The following is a 22,305-nucleotide window of genomic DNA, read 5'->3' on the forward strand; positions in this document are numbered from 1 at the left end:
TATAATTATTTCAGCTTAGTTTGATTTAGCTGGCCGAGCATTTTGGCCTACGCTACTGTTGTGTTTATTTATTTATTTTCTCTCTCTTATACTGTAGAGGTACGGGGCAAAAAACAATCTATAATATTATTATTGAATAATGTTAATATATATATGTATATATATATTTGTGACATTTGACTCTATAAGGCTAATATGGTTATATTTAAAAAGAGAATCCACTTTCAATTATAAATCCAATTAAATTGGGTCACAAACAAAAACTGATTCTGCAGTATGTGTGCAGCCCTAGATGTAAATGACTATGGGTTGTAGGTGGACATAACATGATTCACAATTCATACACGTACATCATTATTGATTATAGACGGGATGCTGATCTAACATGAGCTTCAGTTTATATTCAACATGAGACGTAGTTTATGTTCATGCACAGTCATTTATACAATATTTCTTTCGTTTTTCTCTCAATATTCGAACTCAGGACCTCCAAGTTTAAGTATCTAGATTTTTAGAATGTTGATATCAATTGAAACTATGGCCAGTGACCAATAGTGATAGCATGAGTATAGGCTACAGCCATGATCGTCGCATTAGTTGCTGGTGGGGTTTGTCTACATCTGAGATTAATGTGTTGCAATTAAGCTTGGTATTTAGTAAATAAATTGCCCATATGTAAGTATTTGTCGTGTTGATGTATAAATGATGCACTCCAGTGATCCAAATGTAATCATGTTTACATATTTCAACATTTCGTTCTTAAAAATTTATTGTTTTGAATAGTTTTTTTAAATTTTCAATATTAAATTATATAAACCGTAGTCGACTATTTAAAAATAGCTTCAAGAGATCATTAAATATCATTTAATCAAAAGTTTGACAATCAATAAGACGCCAAAGGGGACCGAAAGCAGCCCAAGGCACAAAAGCATAAAGCAGTAAGTAAAAATACTATTTATTGGTATATTATTATTATTATTATTATTAATACATATATTAATTTTTTATATATAAATTATACTTATATAACAAATTCGGTAAGTTTCAGATTCTAAAAATCACTTTTAGGGATATGTCTCTTGTGAGACGGTCTCACGAATCTTTACCTGTGAGACATGTCAACCCTACCGATATTCACAATAAAAAGTAATACTTTTGGCATGAAAAGTAATATTTTTTCATGGATGACTCAAATATGAGATCCGTCTCACAAATTACAACCCGTGAGACCGTCTCACACGAGTTTTTGCCCACTTTTAATCAGTAATTCTTTGAACACATTGTGTAGAATAAAATGATTTTTTGTGTATACTATTTTTTTTAAACATAATATACGACTTTAGATATTATATTAAAATTAACTATTTCATATTTTAGTTTTAAAAAAAAAATAAAAAAATCATAATTAATTAAAATAACAATAAACGTTTACTTAGTAATTTATAAACAAGGGGGTTATAAATTAATCGATAAGTTTATATAATATATATTAATGATTAATAGCTACAGAGAGGAGCCACCGACCCACCCTTTGGTCGAGTGGCATCTCCACTCTCAAAAACCCCACAATTCCACCCCCATTTAAAAAATTAAAAGAGAGTGGGATCGATAATTATGTCACCAGAAAATTGACTCCTAATAATGTCTGTTTTGATATTTTTAAATAATACTAATAATAATAATAACAGACAAACCAACAGCTGTACTATCAATTGTAAATTTGTAAATAAACATTTGCAAGTCTCCTTAAAAATTCCTGAAGTAATCTCAATTTTGAATCGAGGAGTTGTTGTGTTCAATTTTCAAGGGATTTTTGGGTCCACTTTCAAGATTCTTTATAAATTTTGTTTTTTAAAGCGTTGAAATTTGTAATCACTGTTATTCGATATCTGATAGGTAAAATCGGTTTGTTTCATGCCTGCACGGGCAATGAACGGCCCGGATCACTCCACATGAGTGATCCGGGCCCACCTCCATGTAAAAAAAAAAAAAAATTGGCTCGAAAAAATCCGAGCCGTTGGATCGACCCCTGCCGGCAGTGCCCGCAACATACAAATTATAAATCACACTTATCAAACTATGTGCAAAAAATTCATTCAAGAATAAAATGTTAGTAAGAAGAACTCAAACTCACTTATTCTACCTACCCAAATATTCGAGTTGCAAGTATATTTTTTAAAGCTTACTAATGACATAATTTAGATAGTTAATACATTATTTTCATTTCGAATTTTTTATAAAAAAAAAATTGATAATATATTAAAATAATAATCAAAATAAATTTGCAAAAACTTGTGTGAGACGGGCGTATTTTGTGAGACATATTTCTTATTTGGGTCATTAATAAAAAAATATTACTTTTTATGCTAAGAGTATTACTTTTTATTTGTGAATATCGATTGAGTTGATTCATCTCACAGATAAAGATTCGTGAAATCGTCTCACGAGACACCTGCTCAAGTAAATTTTGTTTAATAAAAACGAAGGTGGATAATGCTGACTGAGACAACTCCCAATTGAGACAAGTCAATATCAGTCAGGATTTTCCTTGGAAATTTTGTAAAGTGAATAAAACAAAAATTTTAATAAATAATCATTAAGAAATATCTCTCAACCTTTTCCTTTTTCTTTTTCTTTTCCTTTTTTCTCTGCAGCAGTTGTTATTTTTGGCTTCAAATTTCATCCGCAGGGGGATGATTATTTGAGATAGAGGAAGGAGTATAATTGTTTGGAAGAGTGGAGTGTTTGTTGGAGGAGATGTACATAGGCGGCGTAAGTCCAACGCGGAAGTCTTTCAAGGATTCGCTCAAATTGCTTGAAGCTGATATTCAGCATGCTAATACTCTGTATGTGATTTTCCTCTCTCTGTATTTTTTTTTTTTGTTAGTGTTGGTCCTACAGAAGTAAATAAATTGACGATCAGTCCTTTTTTTTTTCCCTGTTTTTCCTTTAATTTTGACGGGGTTTCTTGTTTTCTTCGATATTTTTTGCGATTTTCCTTTCTGTGATTGATCAGAATGTCTTTTTATACGTTTGATTTTAAGGACTCTGGTTTTGCAGTTTGAATTAGGAAAGTTTTTAACTGAAGGATATATTGCTTGATTGTGTTGAGGGTTAATCAAACGAGCACCGACTATTGATTCTGAGCATTTAACTTATCTGCTTGGAGTGTATAAAGTTATATTCTGATTTTGCGAGAATTTGCTTATTGACTATGTTGATTAGTAATAGGAACCTCCGAGGTTAACTGAGCTTGCCAAATGGTGGTTGTATGGAAAGGCTCATGATTTATCCTTTTAAACTTAATAATTTTATGCTAGTATGTAATCTGAAATTTTGAAAAATTTCGGGACATTGCAGTGCATCTGATTTCCCATGCGAGTACGATGGTGCCTGCCTACAAATGAGAATGTCGTACAGTCCGGCAGCTCACCTTTTCCTTTTCCTAGTACAGTGGACTGATTGCCAACTAGCTGGTGCTCTTGGACTTTTGAGAATCCTGATATACAAGGCAAGTATTTTTTTAAAAATGCCCTGCTGCATTCATTCATGTTTGTTTTCTCCAATTAGTGGCTGAAACTGGTCATGGCACAAACATACGTATTTTCCTTGACGCATTTCCACTTCGTTTTGCTGGCAATTAGATTGACTGCATCATGTCACAGGTGTACGTTGATGGCACCACCACTATGTCCACTCATGAGAGAAAAGCGAGCGTCAGAGAATTCTATGGTAAGCTTTTTTTTCCTTGCAGATTAAGATTATTTTACTGGAAAGGCCTTTAGTGACAGCTGGAATCTGATTTCTGGTGTGTTTGGTGGTCAGCTGTTATTTATCCCTCTTTATTGCAACTTCAAAGTGGTGTCACTGATTCAGAAGAAAAAAAGCAAAAAGCTGTTTGTTTTGAGAGATACCGGAGAAGGGATGAAGATGATCATAGTTATTACTCTGAAATAGATATTGAAAGGGAAGAAGAATGTGGAATTTGCATGGAGATGAACAATAAGGTAGTCTTACCGGGATGCAACCACATCATATGCCTGAAATGTTATAGAGACTGGTACTCTTTCCGCCTTTTTTTCCATCCCTATTTCTTGCGTGCATGTAAAATCAGACTAGTTATTGTTGGAGTCTCTACAATTTCTTTGTGCTGGAAATATCTTTCATTGAATGATCAAATTTAATGGCCTCGATATACTTACACCTGTGATATCTAAGAAATTGCATGATTCCAGTCATGAAAACACAGCATCACTTCTAATTTCTTTGCCTGCATGTCTTCACATGTCTATTCAGTGCTTAATCTTCTGACTGAGAAAATTTTGTGTTTGCTTTTAACAAAAGTGGAGAACTGTTATAAGGAAAATGTAAGAAAACAAAGCATTCTCTGTCGCAGTATTCCGTAGTAAATGTGCACACAATGTCGTAAGAGACATTTGAGACCTGAGGTTAATTACATTTCATCTGCATGCATCTTACCTTAGTGGCACCAAACTGACCGGATGCTTTTAGATTTGTGCTTGGGATCTGGTTACGTGAGTTTTTTTGGATTGTTCTGGCATTGATGAACTGTTGGAGATACAAGAATTAGGAGACGACTAGGATAGAGTATATCTAGAAGGTTTCTTTGTGGGAATGACTCACGGACCGGCATAGTCTTTTCAAAGTTACTCCTCGAGGGAAAAGGCTATCAATGTCACCAGGGGATGGATGATTTTTCATCATGTTACTTGTTCCATCTTGCTGTCCTTGAATCTTAATTGACTATTTATTTTTTGTGGCTCTACATAATTTGGTTGTTTATTCAACATGCCAATTTTTTACTATAGCATTTATCGTAGTACAGATGTTTTCAAAATGTACATTCTTCCTCATGGAAAATGATGTGCTATCGAGTGATTCTAAATGTTGGCCATAACATACGATTACCAAAACCAATACGTTCTATGCATATTTTACTATTAGTATATTTTTTTAATGTCAATATTTATTAGTTCTCTGTGTTTCATGGAACAAATTGAGTTGTGCTGTACTTTCTATTTTTTTAATTATTGAATACTTTCATTCATACATTCGCAAAAATCATGCGTTGTAATTAGCTCTTTGGTCGGGTTTTTGCAGAATCTTGTGGCAATGCCGCATTGCATGGTGACTTAAGTATCACACTAATGTTTGTTCAAATCACGTGTGTTGTAATCCTTCTATGTTCATTTTATTGTGGTTAATAACAAGAAAGGTCTTACTAGTGCAGGCGGGCTAGATCAAAATCATGCCCCTTTTGCCGTGGCAGCTTGAAGAGAGTAAACTCTGGTGATCTATGGGTCTATTTGGAGAGCAAGGATGTGATTGACATGAGGACTATAACAAAGGAGAATTTGACGAGGCTGTTCATGTATATTGAAAAGTTACCTCTTGTTATCCCTGATACCCTTTTGTACGATTATGATACGCATGTGAGGTAATTAACCAACCTCTTCTTTGAAGCCCATATGCCATCAAATATTAGTTATTATCTCGATCCCGTGGTCAATAATAGTCAACGTAAATAAAATTTAGATACTTCTGTGGTTCATTCCACCTGTTATAAGAAAAACCGAGCCTTGATCAATGGCAGACGTTTAAGATCAGATGGAAATGGCGTAGGTAAATATATTTGTTGCCTTAAAATTCAAAAGTTCTTGTACAGTTTGATGTTTGCTCATTGAATAAATAACACAATTTCTAAGATTTTGCTCAGTTGCTGCGTAAAATAGAAAAATATTATGCTCCATGATGAAACGAAAGGAATCTGGGTTCCATAATTCTCTAGATCTATATGTCTGTTTGTGTTTTCTTTTTCTTCTTTCGGTTGAGAGGTTCGTTGTTTCTTGGGGGCAATAGGTGTAGTTCACATATCCAAAATGTATGATTCAAAGTCCTGTCAAATTTAGGACGCAAGTTTGGATCTTTCTCTGATTGGTGGTAGCTACCCGATCCTTGCATTATCCCTGCCAAAGACTAGTGTTGTTGCCCAATTCACAGCCACGTAAAATCTGTTCCTCCAACTAAGAACTCGAGTTAGGTAAGCAGAGCGCCAAATCAACCAGCTTACAAACCCGGCTAGCGATGGACCTTTTACATCCTGTCAAATATATTTGTGCTAGCATTTTGTAAGAACTATAGCTATAGCAATTGAAAATCTGGTAGAGAAGGACAAAACGATGACTTCGACTTACCTTAGATTGACGTAGATCAACGAGTGCCTTGTATCGCCCCACCGATGCCATGCTTCCAAGATGTCGGTACACAAATGGATCCCCTAGAGCCGTATCTTTCATGGAGAACGCCTTGCCCCAATCCTGTGTTCTTCCCATTCTGTTAAATAACTCAACAAGGAATTTCCCTTCCCGTTCTGCAACCTATTTTTAAAACATTAGATCCCTGCTCGGCTTTCTTGAATGAAATCTAGCGGTTCTATGTTAATTCTCTAATTGAAATTATAACTTCCTTACCCAAATTAAAAAGATAATTTCTCGCTAAATTAGAAATAACACCGAGTTATATTAATTGTATGGGATTTTTCAATCACATATTTTTTCCCATTTATGAACCATAGATCAAATCATTAGAAAAATTCAAATTACATGAACGGAAAATTGGAACCTGAGCTAGAGCTGGAAGCACTGGTCTCCCAGTATGTTCAAGAAAACCAGCACAATCCCCCATGGCAAAAACATCTTCCACCGACGGAACTCTCAGCCATTCATCCACACCAATCCTGTAAGACCCAGAAAATATACGTACGTATGTATATGCACATAACACTAGACCAAAAACAAGAAATAAACAGACTATACCTTCCTCCTGGAGACTTGGGCAGATCCAATGACTTGACAAACTGAGAGGGACCAACCCCAGTGGACCAAACAAGGAGGCCGTAAGGAACATCACTTCCATCGCTAAGAAGTATCTTATTCGGACGAACCTCTTTCACAACACCGCGTACAAGCCGTACTCCGCACTAAAATACACTTACTACTTCCAATCAAATTGAAACTATCTCAACGATTTATTTGAAAGAAACCTGATTTTAAGTTACCTTTGTCAGGTGCTTTGTTGCATATTGCCGTAATCCAACATCAAAAGACGATAAAATCTCGTTTGCCTGTTAAGAAACAGAAGTTGGCACAAAATGTATAAACATCTAATGATTGTGAAACAGGGTAAATTGGAATTGTGGTATAAAATGTAAAAGCACAATGTTATTTTTTGCTTCAAAGTGCAATTTCCCAGATTTAGTATGACATGATATATAGTGATCAGTAGGTACCTCAATCAATGTGACACGAATGTAATTCTTGACATGAGAATATCTCTGCCTAACATCTCTAATTATAAAATCACTCAATTCTCCACTGAACTCAACTCCGGTAGGTCCACCTCCGATCACAACAAAATGCAAGAGCCGTTCCTTCTCTTCTTCTGACATGCCTGTAAAAATGCAAATCTATTTGATCTCTCTCTCTCTCACACGTACACAAACACATACATATGTATGTATACAGTGAATCCAAAAAATATAATGTCTATGAGACGATTCAATTAAATAAAGAAACTCTTGCATCGTCCATTGAAAACAATGGTTCTTGGTGTGATCCATGGGAAACGTTCTTCAAGATTTAATATTTGAAAAGACTCGAGAAAAGGGGTTCATTTGTTGGGGTAAAAAAGTTGGTGATTCAGGTAAACCTGGATTTTCGGAGAGCATCAGATTGAGGAGAAGCTTCTTCCTAATCTCCTGGGCTTGACTCACCTCCCGCAGGAAAAAGGCATGTTCTTTAACACCCTTTATGCCAAATGTCAATGGGTCAGCTCCGGAAGCAATCACGAGCTTGTCATATGAAACACTAAAATGGTAAGGTTCATTATCAAGTCCACCAGCATCGACGGTCTTGCAATACACCTGTTTTGGTAGGCCCAAAATCATGCAATAGATTCAAAAGATGCTCAAACGTAATGAGGAAATCAAACAAGAGTCGGCTGAATCACCAAATGAATTATAGACTACTACTTACTTCACGCTTTTCCGTGTCGATGCTGTCGCATGAAGCAAGGAAGAAATACGAATTAGGATCCTTTGACAATGCAGTTTGTATCCGGCTAACTGGCTCCGCTACAGAACGGAATTCCAGCGTTCCAACACAAGTTGAGGCAAGCAAAGGAGTAAAGACCATATGATTTCTCGGTGAGATGCAAACAACATCATATAACTTAGTGTCGAGGCCTTTGAGGAATCTACATGCTGCCCATCCACTACCCATAACAACTACCCGAGGCTTTTCGCCTGGCTTTGTGGCTTCAAGTGTAGGATATTTGATGCTTTCATATTCTGAATCAGACTCTTCTACCACACTTTGTGCATGAGCAAATTGATATTGAGGAGTCGTTCTAATTCCCCTTCTTCCATAATTTATACCGGATGATTGTTTAAGATTCGACAGATAAAAAAAGTAGCCACCTACTGTAAAGTTTTCGGTGACAGGTGAGTGAAGGCTTGGGAGCCGAGACACCCTGACTGAGTATATCCCTCTTACCAGAATAATTTCCGATGAGTCCACCGGATCGTCCGAAGCCATTTCTCGATATTCTTGAAAATGCCATTTGGAGTATCAGACACAAGGACCACCACTCTTGAAGTAACTTGTGATTAGAACAGGTTGAATTGCTTTATTTTCTTGAAAGCAGGCCAAACTGCAACATATTTGTGCGATGATTAAGGAAACTGAAAACCTTAAGTAGGAAGACAAAATCAACTTCTCCAATCAATTGGGAGAAGCAGAGACAAGGCCAAAAACCTTAAACAATTTCGGTTTAAATTAGGTATCTATTGTTTCGAAACAAGACAACTAAAGTTTCTGACTTTATGCGGACAGAAGACAAGACAGGCCTAAAATTGGCCGTAAACTATAGGCAGATTCAAGAAAATACTCCTTGTAAATCTCTAATAAAAGGATCTATTACCAAGAAACGGTGTCAGGTAAATTCTTGCCTCATGAAACATGCGTAATTTAGCTGTCACCCTTCCATTTCAATTAATGACAATAGTTTTGTCACGAGAAGTAGACGGATAGGACGGTTGCTAACATCAAATGAACAAATCTTTGAATGCATGTGATAAAATTCTTGAATCTAGCTCCTGTTTTGTCCTACTTTTGGCATACATGTTTAACCTAATTTGAAGGAAGAAAAAGATCAAGAAAACAGAGCATGACTCGAGAAATTATCCCCTCAAGTCATGCATACGAAAACTAGAAAATAAACATCAGCATCAAACTTCTGCAGAGAAGATTAAGGCTAATGACTAAGCAATAACAATAAACATAATAAATGCAAAACAAAAAATAAAACATAAAACGGATTCTTTTTTCCTTTGGATATTGACAGTGAGGAGGTAGAGATCTTTCTTTACCTTCGGCTCTCGTCAATGGTGGATTAGTGTGTGTGAAGTTGCTTGTTGTGAGCAATGACAAGGGTTTAAGTGAAGGGTTTTGGTAGGGAGAAACAAAAGCACGTTTCCTAGATCTGCTGAATCTCTACTTTTGCAATAAATCAGTTTCCAATCGTGAAAATAATACTCTGTTATACTTAGTTTCCCTCTCTCTTTAGAAAAAATGAAAAAAAGCATATTCCTTCTGTGCAAATCTATATACCTGTAAAACTGTAAATAAATAAAGTTATTTTTCAATAATTTTCTCTCTATATTTTTTTTCAATGATTTTATTTTAATTTTGTAATTATATTTTTAGTGTAATTTCTAATTAAATAATAAATTATAGTTTCAAAAAATTATATCTATATAACTATACAAGTGTGGATAATAGAAAAGTTTCCCATTGTGAACGGACATTATTACCATTCACATGTTTATTTATTTTCATTATTAGGTAACATATGAGCTAATTTCACATTTAGTCTATTAATTAATAATTAATACTAGCTAATTAACCACATTTTATGGTTATGATTTTGTTTTTTTGACTCCTCTCCATGTTTTTAAATATTTGAGCTAATTTTAAAAAAACATACTATTAAATTTACTTAATATTAATATTAATCAATTTTTTCATTAGTTTTTTCTTTTCATATTTTTAATTAACAAAAAAAAAACGTTGAAAAAGTTAGGCACAATATGAATATAATGTATTAATAACCTTTTAATAATAATCAATTGAATTGAAAAACATTATTATAATTAAGTAATTATATTTTATTTTAATTCAAATTTAGTAACTTTTTAATGTCCAATATATATATAATTCATGTACATGATTTTATTTTTCAAACGATAATAAGGAAAACCTTAAAATGTAAATATATAGTGAAAACGAATTCAAATTTTCTGTTAATAGATTCATTTTCAATTGTGAACGGACATAATTATCATTTACATGATTACTTATTTTCATTATTAAATAATATGTGTGGTAATTTCACATTTAGTTTATTAATTAATAATTAATAGTAATTAATCACATTTTATGGTTATTATTTTGTGATTTTGATTTTCTTTCCCTTGTCTTTTTTTTCATTCTAATAATATTTAATTAAGTCATATTTCATTTTTAAAAAATTATTTCATTATATATATACATATAAATGTGTGGATGATAGAAAAGTTTTCTAATTGTTATAAATAAGCATGAGAAATAAAGTTGAGTTATATTTATATAGTAATTAACCACATTTTATGGTTATGATTTTGTGATTTTGATTTTCTTCCCTTGTCTTTCTTTCATTCTAATAATATTTAATTAGGTGATATTTCATTTAAAAAAAAATTATTTCATTATATATATACATATAAATGTGTGGATGATAGAAAAGTTTTCTAATTGTTGTAAATAAGCGTGAGAAATAAAGTTGAGTTATATTTATATTTTAATTTAAATGTAGCAAATAAATCATCTCCATGTTCTTAAATGTTTGAGCGAATTTGTAAAAAACATATTATTAAATTTACTTAATATTAATATCAATTATTTTTTCTATTTTAATAATTTTCTTGGACTTTCATTTAAATTCTAAATTAAATTAATTACATTATTTATTGTTTTATTTCACTATCATTTGAGTACATTCAATGAATTATTAAAAACAAATTTTAATATAATTAGATTTAAAAAAAAACTTCAAAAATTTATATATATAAAGGACCCATGATAAAGTATCTGAGGGCTTTGAATGAAGAGTCGTTCAAATAAATTCTAAATTAAATATTGACAAACGAAAAAATAAAAAAATTAAAATAATTTTTATTAATTTTAAATTAAATAATACGATTTAAATTGAAAATAAAATTATATTTAATCAAATTTTAAATTTATTTTGTCAAACTATTAATTTCTAAATGAATGAACAAAAATAATATATTATAAACTTAAATTTAATTGTGAATTTAAATAATATTAATAAAAGAATTAATAAATTTGAATCAGAAGTACCTATAAAAGTGTAGACAAATGAATTGTTCATCCACATACATCAGATGATATGATGCTAGAAAAATATTGTTGTACAGTTGCTACAATGAGAAAGAAATATGTAGAAAATCAATCAATTTTTTCATTAGTTTTTTCTCACTAATTTTGATAATAAATAAAATAAATTGAATGATTAATTGTTTTAATTACTCTCATAGATTCTATTTTATTTAAGTCTCCCCATATTTATATATTATCAAATAGTACTCATTCATAACAATAATGCCATGACATTTTATTTGTATTTGTTGAGTTATTTACATACAAGTATATAATGACAATTATATTGACAAAAAGGTAATCAAACATTAAATAAAAAAGAAATAAACACTTAATTTGAACAAAAAAAATATTTTGAGCTTATTCACATATGTTTATATCACAATTGATACTTTTTCAACTTATTTTTCTAAAAAAATTCAATGACGGCATCTATTATATGAAGAATAAAAAAGTAGAGTCAAATGATACATAGATAAAATTATTATGAAATTGTTTTAAAAAATGACACAAATGAGTCAAAAAGGAGTAAGAGTAAGATATTCCTACAAATAATTCTTAGTATAATGTTACCATAACTAATTTGGAAGTTATGTTGGCGTAGAGTAAGTCTATTGTGAGACGGTCTCACGAATTTTTATTTGTGAGACGAGTCAACCCTACCGATATTCACAATAAAAAAGTAATACTCTTAGCATAAAAATTAATAATTTTTCATGGATGACTCAAATAAGAAATTTGACCCACGAAATTGATCTATGACACCGTCTCACAAGAGTTTTTGTGGTTGATGTAATGAGAATCACCAATTGTGCAAATAATATATACAAATTAGAATTTAAATGAGAGGAAGAAAATAATCTATCATTAATTTTCTATATTTTATGTTAAAATTCTAAATTTCTTTCTTTGTGATGCCTTTAAATTTGTATAGAGGAATAGATAATTTTATCTATTTACAATTGTGAAACAATTAAGTTATGACAATTATATCACTTAAATTAATATGATATAATAAATTTTAAAATATGAAAAAAATGTTAGACCATTATAAATATGACATTATAATCATTCATCCGACATCTCTAAAATATTTCTTATTATCATGAGTCGCAATTTGACCATCCCAATTAGTAATTAATAAGAATTGATTATCCATTGTTATTACTATCTCATTATTATTTATTATCTCATGCCTCACCATTTTGTGATGTTAATTTTTACTGTTTTAATTTAACAAAAAAAGAGGAAAAAGTTGAAGAAGTTAGCCACGATATAAATCTAATTTATTGATAATCTTCTAATAATAATCAATTGAATTGGAAAATATTAGTATACTTAGGTAATTATAATTTATTCTAATTCAAATTTATTAACTTTTTAATGTCCAATATATATAGAATTCATTAGTAGTGTACATGATTTTATTTTTCAAACGATAATAAGAAACATATTAAAATATAAATATATAGTGAAAACGAATTCAAATTTTCTGTTAACAGCTTCGAACCTTAGCAAATGTAATTCTAAAAAAATGAGAGGATAATGAATATGATGATACATGACACTGAAGATTAATTTAGACTGGTGATATTTTTTTCTCTTTTCTGAGATAGAATATTGATATTTCAATTATTAATTTAAGTAAATGAATCTCCATTTAATAAAATTGTTGGAAATGAAGTTTTCTTAGTTCACTGCTTTAAGCAAATATATATAGGGTATAGAAGGGGTTAGGGATGACAACTTTTCCTACGGGTTTGGGACCCTGCGAAAAAAACCCAAAACGGGGATGAGATCCCCGATTTTTTGGGTTGAGGTTCGGGATCAGGTATTTTTTAAAATCTCCGAAGTAGTTCGGGACAGATATGAGCTTACTATCCCATCTCTGAACTCGCACTACCCTGCCCTATTGTCATTTTTAGAATGGGTGAATGAAGTATTTATTTATTTTATTTTTAATTCTTGTGTTTAAATATATTAATTTTTTTTCTCAAAATACAATTGTGTCCATGGATTTTCTGTAGCTAATGTAATGTTTTATTATTTTTTTATATAATTTATTGATTAACAAAATGTAGGTTTGCGAAAGATTTCGAATTTACGATATTGGTTATAGTTTAGAATATAACTTAAAATGAAAAATTGTTGTCACATGTTCTTAATTATTCCAAAATTATAAGTAAGTACTATTTTAGATTTTCAAGATGTAATTTTTACATTTTAGGAACATATTTATCAATTAATTGATTTAATGAGTAGATAAATATCAACATCATATACTAAAATGTTTTCTTCCACTCTTATATTGCTTAATTAATTAAAATATATTCATTTAATTCTATTTACATTGTTATATTGCTTAATCAATTCAAATCCTTTCATATTATTATATTTGTATTTTTATGTTAGTTCAATTTAGTACTTAATCTGATAAATCATTACTTCAAATTCTTATAATTTGTTTTGATCTATCTTTTTTTCGAATGAAATGTTGTTTGATGGATTGGATCACATTATGCAAAGATTAAAAGTATTTTTGTTATTAATTTATTTTTTAGTTATTTAGAATATGGGTTCACGTGCGGATGCGCACGTGCTTTTATGCTAGTACCTATAAAAATGTGGATAAATGATATTGTTTTCCAATTGTGCAATGACAAAATTAACCTTATATACACACCTCAAGAATAGAAGATAACTCTTATATTAATTTTATCAAATAACTCATCTTTACACTACATTTAAATGTTTGATCCTTTTAATTTTTCTCTACATTTTTTTCCCAATGATTTTATTGTAATTTTGTAATTATATAAAGTGTGGATAAAGGGCATTGTTTTTCAAATGTGCAATGCCAAAATTAATCTTCTATACACACTTCAAGAATAGAATGTAACTACTATATTAATTTTATCAAATAACTCATCTTTATACTACATTTAAATGTTTTATCCTTTTAATTTTCTCTCTACATTTTTTTTCAATGATTTTATTGTAATTTTGTAATTATATTTTTAGTGCAATTTCTAATTAAGTAATAAATTATAGTATCATAAAAATATATATGAAAATTTATTTCTTTTGTTATATTTCAAATTTTAATGGTGAAAATCATATTAATAGTTTAAAATATATATTTAATAATTATATATGAGTTTATTGATATTTATCATATAATCTTATTTAAATGTGCATTTCTTTACGTATGTTGATTTATTTATTATTTTAAAACTTATTTAACAAGAAATTAATAATTATCAATGTTAGTCTACGAAAGATCGATATATAGATTTTATTATCCATGATATAGAATTGTAAAAATAAAAAGTAAAAAAATTCTTTAGGAGGTTGAATTAAATATTATGAGTTATATTTTATCATCAATATTACTATTTCATTTGTTTTAATATTATTTTTATAAGTTAGTCACAGTGATTTTATATTGATAATTATTTGTCTTTAGTATGCTTCGTTTTTGTAGATTATGATTTATACATTCTTAACATCCATAATTTGGTTGATTTTTAGGTTATTATACACGTGCATCATGCTAGTTGTCCAAAAACCGCACAAAAACTCTTATAATGATATCACGAATTAGTTTTTTGAGACGAGTCTCATATCTAACCTGATTTATTAAAAGTATTACTTTAACTCTTATAGACAAGTCGACCTTCTCACATATATAAATCTATGACATCATTTTACATAAATAAATCATCGAGTCTACCTCAAAAGCTTATTAATATTAGGTTTTTAATACTATTATCTAAAATGACAAATATTTGATTTCAATAAATTTTCATGCGCCTCCTCGTGCCGTGGTTATGAAGCATGTTAATCCGTCATCTATATTATTTATATGTTTTAAAAATTTCATTTTGTGTTATTTACACTCTACCTCATGTGTAAAACACGTGTCAAATTTATTTACATATGGAGTGGAAAATAACAATAAATGAAGCGTAAATATCAACTCTTTTAAAAACTTAGTATTATATTAGGTTTACTAAAACAAACGGTTCGGCAATTTACAAATTTCTAATATAAAATTATTTCAAAATCTCAAATTCTTCTAATTGAAATATTTTTTTTAGAACAAATATATCAATATATAGAACACTTGTTGCAATTTTTCCTAATTTTAAACGTTTTCATGATTGATGCTTGATTATTGGAGAGTCTTTGACTTTGCTTTCGTGTTCGTTTTTCACGGGCTTCTCGTAACTTTTGCCAGAAGAACATTTGTGATTTGTCTTAAAACCAAAGTTGCCTGTTTTAAGGAAACCCCGTGTCTAAAGTTTTATTAATACTGATATATTTGTTCACGCATTTCGTATGTATACCATTTTTTTTTTCTAATTAATTTGATTTATAATAAAATAAGTGTCGTATCATAATTGTATAAACTAGTGAGAAGTCGTAATATAATTTGAAAGGTGTAATACTGAAAATAAGTCGCAATTACAATTTGAGTAGGTCTCTTATGAGACGGTCTCACGAATCTTTATCTGATAGATGAGTCAATTCTACCGATATTCACAAAATAAAAAGTAATACTCTTAGCATAAAAAGTGATATTTTTTCATGGATGACCTAAATAAGAGACCTGTCTCACAAAATATGATCCGTGAGATCGTCTCACACAAGTTTTTGCCTTACAATTTTGTGAAAAATTGTTGGAACTAGGGAAATTTGGGAGCAAAATATTGGTATTTTTTTTTCTCTCTATTTGGGAGATTTTTATAATATAGTATAGATAATAAAATATATTGCATTCATAAAAAATATTTAATTGGATTTTTTTTATACAACTGAAAACATTTTATTTTTGAAACAAAAACTTAAAATGGAAAAGTCGGCAAGTTTTGTGTGAATTGTTTGGTTGTGGGGTGGTATATATACCCCATTCTCATTCCCAAGCAATCCGTCTTTTATGAAATCGTTTTCATTATTTTGTGGCGCAAAATAATGTTTGTTCGTCCAATCTTAATTCTTTGGCACAAAGTTACGTAATAGTATTTCGATTAAATAAGAATGCTTTTATTTTTATTTATTTGAAATAATATATAAATATTTTAACATGTGTCCTTAAGTTGTGTTTGGATCGAAAGATCTTAAAAATATTTGAATGAAAGATTGGAAATGCCTCGGTTAATAACTCAAAAATATCTAATTGTATTTGAATCCATTATATTGTCAAGTTGATTTCGCTAAACAAAGCAATAAATTTGTTCTTATGAATTTGAAATCTCTAAATTTAAATTCATTCATCCAAATGCAACACCTTAAATGTTTGAAAGAGTTTTTTGTGATACTGTCTCATGAATCTTTATTTGTGATATGGGTCAACCCTACCGCTATTCATAATAAAAATTAATACTCTTAGCATAAAAATTAATAATTTTTATTGGATGACCCAAATAAGATATCTGTCTCACAAAATACGACCCGTAAAAATATCTCAGGACAAGTTTTTGCCTAAATATTTTGAATTCCAAACTATTTTTTAATAACATTCTCGATTTGATGGAGATACGCCTTTTTCTTGGCCGACACTTGAAAATACATAACTTCAATGTCAGGAACATGCGAACCATGAGTATACGTTTCCAAAGTTGTTTTTATTTTTATTTTTTGCTTGGTTGAAAGTCACTATTTAAGGAAAAATGGCTTGAAACTCGTGCAATTTACATGTAATGAATCATTTTTTTCTCCGTTTATCATCATGCCTACAAAATATTCAATGTATTTTTTTACACATAATTTAGTTCTATGAATAAATCCTTTTGAGAAATGCGTGTGACTAATGGTATAATCGAGCTCGAATAACATCCTATTCGGCATCGACCCGTAAATGAAAACAGACATTCGAACTTTGTGAAATCAAATCTTGAATGAAAAAAAAAAATAAAAAAAAAAAAAAAAATATATATATATATATATATATATATATATATATATATATATATATTGATATCCTAATTTAAAGGTGGGGAAGACTTAAACTTGAGTCAATATATGGGGAATTCCGGTGAGATCATTGGGTCAAGCCCTCGGTATCGTCAAACAGTATATATTATATTAGATCAAATGAAACTTGAAAAATAATAATTTTAAGAACCTTGAACATTAATTAAATAATAATTACATCAAGAAATACCTAATGAATGAATGCCTTGACAATGATAGAGCTAGGACTAAATTTCAGGCATGGGATCTTGTAGAGTATCACCAAAAATATGGTTCAAAATCATGGCTAGTCGGACTCCACCTTGAGCTATCCGTTTCATTACAATTGACATTCTTGAATTAAAATATTTATCTGCATTTCGAAATAAAAAACAATTATAATCGATGCTCGGAACACCGTGGATGAATTTATTTTTTTCCCAAGAATTACATTCAGAAATGTATAAACTAGTGCTGAATATAGGTTAGTGTTAGTTGTCCCACAGCGGTTGGATAAAATCTCTGGGAGCTGGTTGTATATATGGACTTAGACAATCCTCCCCATGAGCAAGTTTTTTGATGTTGAGTTAGGTCCAAGTCTCAATCTTATTAGTTAAGAACGTAAATTAAACCATAATTATCGATAATGTATCTCAGTTGATATTTTATCTATTGGAAATTAAATAACCTTCTTACCGGAAAGAGTGTCTCCTGATTCAACACCTTTGTATCCGCATTGGCAAGCTATATTAATACTCTCGGAGGCATACCTAAGCATGCATTAATTCAAACATTTTAACATGAAAAAATAACCATAAAATTGATTTATTTCAGTTTTTTTAAAAAATAATTTATATGTTTGTCTGAATGATTAACGAGAACCCACTTGTTGACACAAGGGAAAAGATCAGTGCAATCCATCCACGAGCTAATATCATCTGACCAGATTCCCTGTTTGTCTCAATTAGATTCAAAATGTTGAATTAGCCAATATTAAGAAATTAACCCCAAAAAACCTGATTTAATTAAATTTTTGTGAAATTATATAAAATATAAATATATTTTTTCATTTAAATTTCATGAGTAATACACTACAAAAAAATCAGGTGTTAACAACGGTTTAGGAAAAACCGTCAAGTGAACTTACATGAGTAAAGTTTCTTTTGATGTCTTGTTGGAGAAGGTTAATGTCCTTTCCATAGTAATCTGCTGCAGCTGTAAGAATTATTTCTCTGTCCCAAACCTAAATAAAAATCGACCCATCATAATTAACCGGGCTTTAATTTCCTCTCGTATATAAGATTTAAATCATGAACAGTATCACTAGCTCTAATTTTTAGTAAAATGGTACCGTATGTGCAACAAATAATCGATTTAGAGGCATGGAAGACAGAATTTTTGGACGATATATTTATGTTCTTACATGGTGCAGATTAGACTTGTGTCTGAACCAACGCAAGTTAATGGTGTTCCCTCCTCCATCACTTGTGAACCCAACATGCATTGGCTATATCATATGAACATTTATTAATCGTTAAAAAAAACGATCGAAAACGCTACACGACTTTGGGCTAATTACCAAAATTTTCATGGTTTAATCATTGTATATTTACCTGATGGATATCTCCCATGAAATGTGCTAAGAACAATAAGGCTTCTGTCATATTATCTGTGTCGTACCAAAAAAGAAAAAGAATCGTGAGACATACTTGTAGCCTATCCAACTAGCCCAAATGTATTAAGTTTTGGAAGAAATTTCGAGTTGGAGGTCTAATCGTAACAATCTCCTCACAGTTCAATACAAAAAATCGCTATATTTGTTAAATATCAATCGATTATCCGGCAACCAAGGTTATTTTTCCATCTATATTTTTCTTTTGTTGTCACGTTTATAGACATAATTAGAAGAAAAATTGATCTTACGGCGGCGATCAGATGTTCCATGCCTGTAATGTGAGAGCTGGTTGGTGAAATTTCGTATGGCTCCCGCAACACACATATCCTTAAGTCCATGTGAATCGTGGCAGTCCCCTTTTATTTTGGATGATATATGATCAATATATATATCTTATACGTATATATATTGCACAGAAAGTAATGAAATTATAGATAAAATATATATACTTTGATAATTAAAATTGCAAGCTTGATCGGGGGTGTCGATGAAGTGAAGTGGGCTGGTCCAGCGGTACTTGTACCAGTGCCTGACTTGGTCCGGCCACACGCACAGCGCCGATAAATCCCCGTCGGCATAGTCTGGTAACAACATCTTCACTGCAGCATCTACTTCTGGATCTAGCAATTCCTGTTCATTTAAAAAAATCAATTCATTTTCAAGAAAATTGTGTTAAAGGTTTTATTTCGAAACACAGGATAATTCCAACCTGAAAGATATCATTAAATTCGATATTATTAGTTTACTTTAATTTAAATTTAAACAAGCTAAGGTACCACTTTGTAAACATAATAAAAAAAAAGTAGGTCTCTTGCGTGAGACGGTCTCACGAATCTTTAACTGTGAGATGAGTCAATCCTACCGATATTCACAATAAAAAGTAATATTCTTAGCATAAAAAGTAATATTTTTTCATGGATGACCCAAATAAGATATCCGTCTCACAAACTACGATCTGTGAGATGGGTCAATCCTACCGATATTCACAATAAAAAGTAATATCGATCTTAGCATAAAAAGTAATATTTTTTCATGGATGACCCAAATAAGAGATCCGTCTCACACAAGTTTTTGACTAAAAAAATAATGTACCTGTGCAATCTTGCATGTCATGGCATGCCCTTCTTTGCTCCACCCTTCAACAAATGGTTCATGAACAAAACAAACACAGAGACAGTATATGAAAAAGAACACAAACATTTGTCTTGAAATTCTCACTAATTCTCCCATTATGGAAACTTCAATTTTCGTCCAATCTTGAATTTCAAACAATAAATTAATGATTACTCTTCGTCACGGCTTACATATATATACACATATATATACAATGCTTACAAGCAAAAAATTCTATCATTTTACGGTACTCTTTTATGAGTTGTCCAACAAGATAAGCAAGATAGTTGGCATGAATATCGCATCGAAAAAAATCGGCATTTTGATAATTAGAAGTAAGTTTTCAACATTTTTGTAGTTTAGCCAAAATGAATTATATGCAACACCTTTGGGGTGTAATCTTAATGGTTCATGCAAATAATATTTTAATTAATTTTTGGATTCTTGATGACAAAAATAGGGTAACAGCGAATTTCTGGATCATATATAATAAGATTGATTGCGTCCACGTAATTTGTTCTCATTCCGAATATCTAAAAGTATTATCCCATGGCTTTTTCAAAGTTCACTAGTCAATAAAAAAGATTTTGAAAGCGTTTGAAAATATGAAGGGAAACTTTTCACACGTGCGTGCGGGATTACGAAGAATCACATTTGGGCCAAATCACCTCTCCTCAAGGCCCATATATAAAAGACCAGAAAGAAACAAATTGGCTAAAAAAGGCCCAATGAAGCTAGTGGGCCAACAAAGTCAATAATTGCTGACAGGTGGTAATCCCCCAACTAAATAAATAATAAGAAATTAAATAAAAGTGGTCAAAAATGATGGAGATGATAATGGAGTTCCAACAAAATAAGGTATGATTGTGGTAACATGGCCTTTATTCAACTGCCAAGACAAACATTTCAGAACTCCATTTTTTTATATAAATAAAATATATATTATAATTTATGTCAAAGTCCTCGTTACGGGACAACAAAATATTTGATCTTATCTTATTTCTATGATCTTTTATCGTTTCTTGATATTATTAAATAAAAGTTTCGAATTTTGCAATCCAACGAGCGTGCTCTTGAATCTGGTTGATAGAAATTGTGCGGAAACGATTTGATATGACCAAGTCGTTGAGTAAAATACTAAAATGAGGTGGTAGAAACTCGAATCAGAGTCATTCTGATTTTTCGAGATTAAGATCGTTATTTGTTGGACGGACAGATTTTATTTGATAATAGTTGTGTTTATTTTTTGATTTCAGTCGGGAAAAGTCATTAATTTTGAATTGTTATTTTTTAAAAAATTATTAGACTGTTATGATTCGATAACAAAGATTGAGAGGTCACGAGAGCTTAGCCAACTTTCGAAAGCAAAAGCTATCCATCTCCAATCTCTCTACACGTCGTCGTATGCAGGGTCAAAAAGTATTGGTGTTCATTACTTTCTGCCAATTTGGGTCCAATTTTACAAATTACAAATCTTATATTTATTTTAAATAAATCTTATATATATGAACCGATGAACCAAGGTCGCATTTTTTGAGATAAATTTGAAATCCGTAGATTTCGATTATAATTTTATTGTTAATAATTAGGCAAAAATTTGTATTAGACGGTCTCACGGGTCGTAATTTGTGATACAAATATCTTATTTGGGTCATCCATGAAAAAATATTACTTTTTATGATTAGATTATTACTTTTTATTATGAATATCGGTAGGATTGACCCGTCTCACAGATAAAGATTCGTGAGACCGTCTCACAAGAAACTTAATCTAACGATTAAACAATCGATCAGATCTTAAATCATATATTTATTTACATATTAGTTACAGAAAGTATAATGGATTTCAAATGTCTCCATTTTTTAGTGAACTCGATATCTATCATAATTAATCTGAAACATCATGTAAACATAAAAGATATAAATTTGAAGTTTATGATCTTTCTTCTTTAAAACAACAACAATATATTTGAATTTATCAATCCAAACATGACTTAAATTCAGAATAATACAAATTTGAGTTATATGATAATAAAATAATACA

General features: G+C 30.5%; 2 protein-coding genes and 1 pseudogene across 4 annotated transcripts; 1 reads left to right on the forward strand and 2 right to left on the reverse strand.

The window, feature by feature from the left end:
- The first annotated feature begins 2,585 nt into the window (after positions 1 to 2,585).
- Positions 2,586 to 5,725, forward strand: LOC142540603 (E3 ubiquitin-protein ligase AIRP2-like). Of its 3 annotated transcripts, none has more exons than XM_075646884.1 (5): positions 2,586 to 2,846; positions 3,361 to 3,511; positions 3,645 to 3,732; positions 3,826 to 4,060; positions 5,247 to 5,490. In XM_075646884.1, the coding sequence occupies exons 1-5, from the start codon at positions 2,758 to 2,760 to the stop codon at positions 5,293 to 5,295; spliced, it is 612 nt and encodes a 203-aa protein (XP_075502999.1). In that variant the 5' UTR covers positions 2,586 to 2,757; the 3' UTR covers positions 5,296 to 5,490. The 3 variants fall into 3 exon arrangements, with proteins under 3 accessions (XP_075502999.1, XP_075502997.1, XP_075502998.1); XM_075646882.1 differs by having other exon boundaries at positions 2,592 to 2,846; positions 5,252 to 5,725; XM_075646883.1 differs by having other exon boundaries at positions 2,593 to 2,846; positions 3,666 to 3,732; positions 5,252 to 5,725.
- Positions 5,641 to 9,595, reverse strand: LOC142540602 (internal alternative NAD(P)H-ubiquinone oxidoreductase A1, mitochondrial-like; annotated as a pseudogene).
- A 7,989-nt stretch (positions 9,596 to 17,584) lies between these two features.
- On the reverse strand, positions 17,585 to 20,424 carry LOC142539001 (endonuclease 1). The gene is made up of 9 exons (XM_075644299.1): positions 20,242 to 20,424; positions 19,599 to 19,779; positions 19,398 to 19,505; positions 19,088 to 19,143; positions 18,898 to 18,981; positions 18,622 to 18,717; positions 18,361 to 18,425; positions 18,171 to 18,244; positions 17,585 to 17,847 (listed from the first exon to the last, which is right to left on the reverse strand). The coding sequence occupies exons 1-9, from the start codon at positions 20,377 to 20,379 to the stop codon at positions 17,723 to 17,725; spliced, it is 927 nt and encodes a 308-aa protein (XP_075500414.1). The 5' UTR covers positions 20,380 to 20,424; the 3' UTR covers positions 17,585 to 17,722.
- Between the last annotated feature and the right edge of the window lie 1,881 nt (positions 20,425 to 22,305).

This window comes from Primulina tabacum, chromosome 3 (assembly GCF_025594145.1).
Source record: "Primulina tabacum isolate GXHZ01 chromosome 3, ASM2559414v2, whole genome shotgun sequence".
In the NCBI taxonomy this organism is placed as follows: Eukaryota; Viridiplantae; Streptophyta; class Magnoliopsida; order Lamiales; family Gesneriaceae; genus Primulina; species Primulina tabacum.

Bases quoted from the DNA above. Each gene is read 5' to 3' on its own strand.
- LOC142540603 (XM_075646882.1), top strand. From the start codon at position 2,758: ATGTACATAGGCGGCGTAAGTCCAACGCGGAAGTCTTTCAAGGATTCG. The intron at 3,512-3,644 runs GCAAGTATTTTT...GCTGGCAATTAG, and splicing joins TGAGAATCCTGATATACAAG to ATTGACTGCATCATGTCACA. The intron at 4,061-5,251 runs GTACTCTTTCCG...TTACTAGTGCAG, and splicing joins CTGAAATGTTATAGAGACTG to GCGGGCTAGATCAAAATCAT.
- LOC142539001 (XM_075644299.1), bottom strand. From the start codon at position 20,379: ATGGGAGAATTAGTGAGAATTTCAAGACAAATGTTTGTGTTCTTTTTC. The intron at 19,506-19,598 runs GTATATATATTT...CCAAAATAAAAG, and splicing joins TTGCAATTTTAATTATCAAA to GGGACTGCCACGATTCACAT. The intron at 17,848-18,170 runs GTAAGAAGGTTA...TTCGAAATGCAG, and splicing joins ATCAGGAGACACTCTTTCCG to ATAAATATTTTAATTCAAGA.